The 1,440-nt window shown below is 40.2% G+C and overlaps 1 protein-coding gene across 1 annotated transcript; it reads right to left on the minus strand.

Moving 5' to 3' along the window:
• mustn1b (musculoskeletal, embryonic nuclear protein 1b) lies at positions 1-1,440 on the minus strand. The gene is made up of 3 exons (XM_058373151.1): positions 1,151-1,440; positions 948-1,071; positions 1-383 (listed from the first exon to the last, which is right to left on the minus strand). Exons 1-3 carry the CDS (start codon positions 1,157-1,159, stop codon positions 277-279), a joined length of 240 nt encoding a protein of 79 aa, XP_058229134.1. The 5' UTR covers positions 1,160-1,440; the 3' UTR covers positions 1-276.

Below are 1,440 nucleotides of genomic sequence, written 5' to 3' on the forward strand. Positions count from 1 at the left end.
AACATTTTCATTACTGTTTTAATATATAAAATGTAGGAAGACTTCAAATGAGAATTAAAGAATTAACCAAACACCTGTGTATCTGTCAAGAAAACATAAATTATACAAAAAGTAATTCAACATTTAGAAATAAGATATATGCCATTCCAAATTCCAGTTCAGTCAATTAATATCTAGACACCAGCCCTTTTTTCTTGCAGATGGTTCTTAAAGTACTGGGCCACAGTGGGCTGCCACACATCTTTCCCTTTTCTGCAGATGGTTTCTTTGATCTCATCACTTGCCGAAGACACTTCCTGATGGAGCTTTGGGTTTGTCCAGTGCCGTCTCTGTTCCGGTACGCAATCCGCTAAACACTGATGGAGCTGTCTTGCCCATACGTTCTGAAATCAGGGATAACGGACTTATCACAGAACACATCCCATAATACTTTTGACCCTTATTCTATTACAGTGCTTGTAAGCCACGATATACTGGTTGATACACATGTATATGCATAGCTCTACAGATCTATGATGTGAGGAAAGACACACTTGTGGATGTGCTGTTACAGTAAAATAATCACCAGTGTGGTGGTGTGATCCGGCCTGTGGCGAATCCAAAATATCATATTTTGCAGAGTTTTATTCCTTTTCTGCCACAGCAATTTGCCCAAACTAACCATTTTCAACCAACAACCAACGAATGTGGAACATTTTTGCAAAACAACTTCTAATATTGTAAAACGTTTGGTTTTGGCTACGTCTAAGAATATAGTTCCCAAAGAAGCCATTGGTTGTTGTCAGCCAGCACACAGACTTATTCAGACTTATAGACCAATCAATTTAGACCAGAACTGTTGTAAATATTTACAGTACAAATACTGTGAGATCAGTGAGAGTGACAATGTGAAGCCTGTATCTTAACATGAAAGCAACAAAGAGAATAAGTAATATGTAAATACTTACCACACTCCACCATGACTTCATATGTTTTACTCTTCACCTCTCCCTTCAGGCCCAGCTTACTGCGAGCCCCTTTCAGGTCCTCCTCCTTCATCGGCGGACGCTTCTTCTTCTTCACCTCTCCTGGCTGAGGAATTGAATCAGACGATTAAAGAAATCTGATTGTGACAATGAACATTAACGTAATTTTCGACACAAGCCCGTACCTGAGACATGTCGTATATCCGTACGATCCTGACTAGCAGCAAGCTGGCTGTTTACTTGTTGCACTCTTCTGTGTCTCTGCGCCCTTTATATATCCCTGTGTTATCCTCTCCTTGATGCTATCTCGGTCTTTCTGTTATCACAGGGTATAAATAGATATGACGTCAGGGACGTGAAGTGGATGAGCCTTCTCATTGACGTTGACGGCTATGAACAGCTGGACGAACAGAACACAAAACATTCCTTAAGCTCATTCCTGTACTCTACTGAAACCTGAGACATTATAATGCTT

The sequence above is a fragment of the Hemibagrus wyckioides genome, linkage group LG21, assembly GCF_019097595.1.
Source record: "Hemibagrus wyckioides isolate EC202008001 linkage group LG21, SWU_Hwy_1.0, whole genome shotgun sequence".
NCBI classification, from domain to species: Eukaryota; Metazoa; Chordata; class Actinopteri; order Siluriformes; family Bagridae; genus Hemibagrus; species Hemibagrus wyckioides.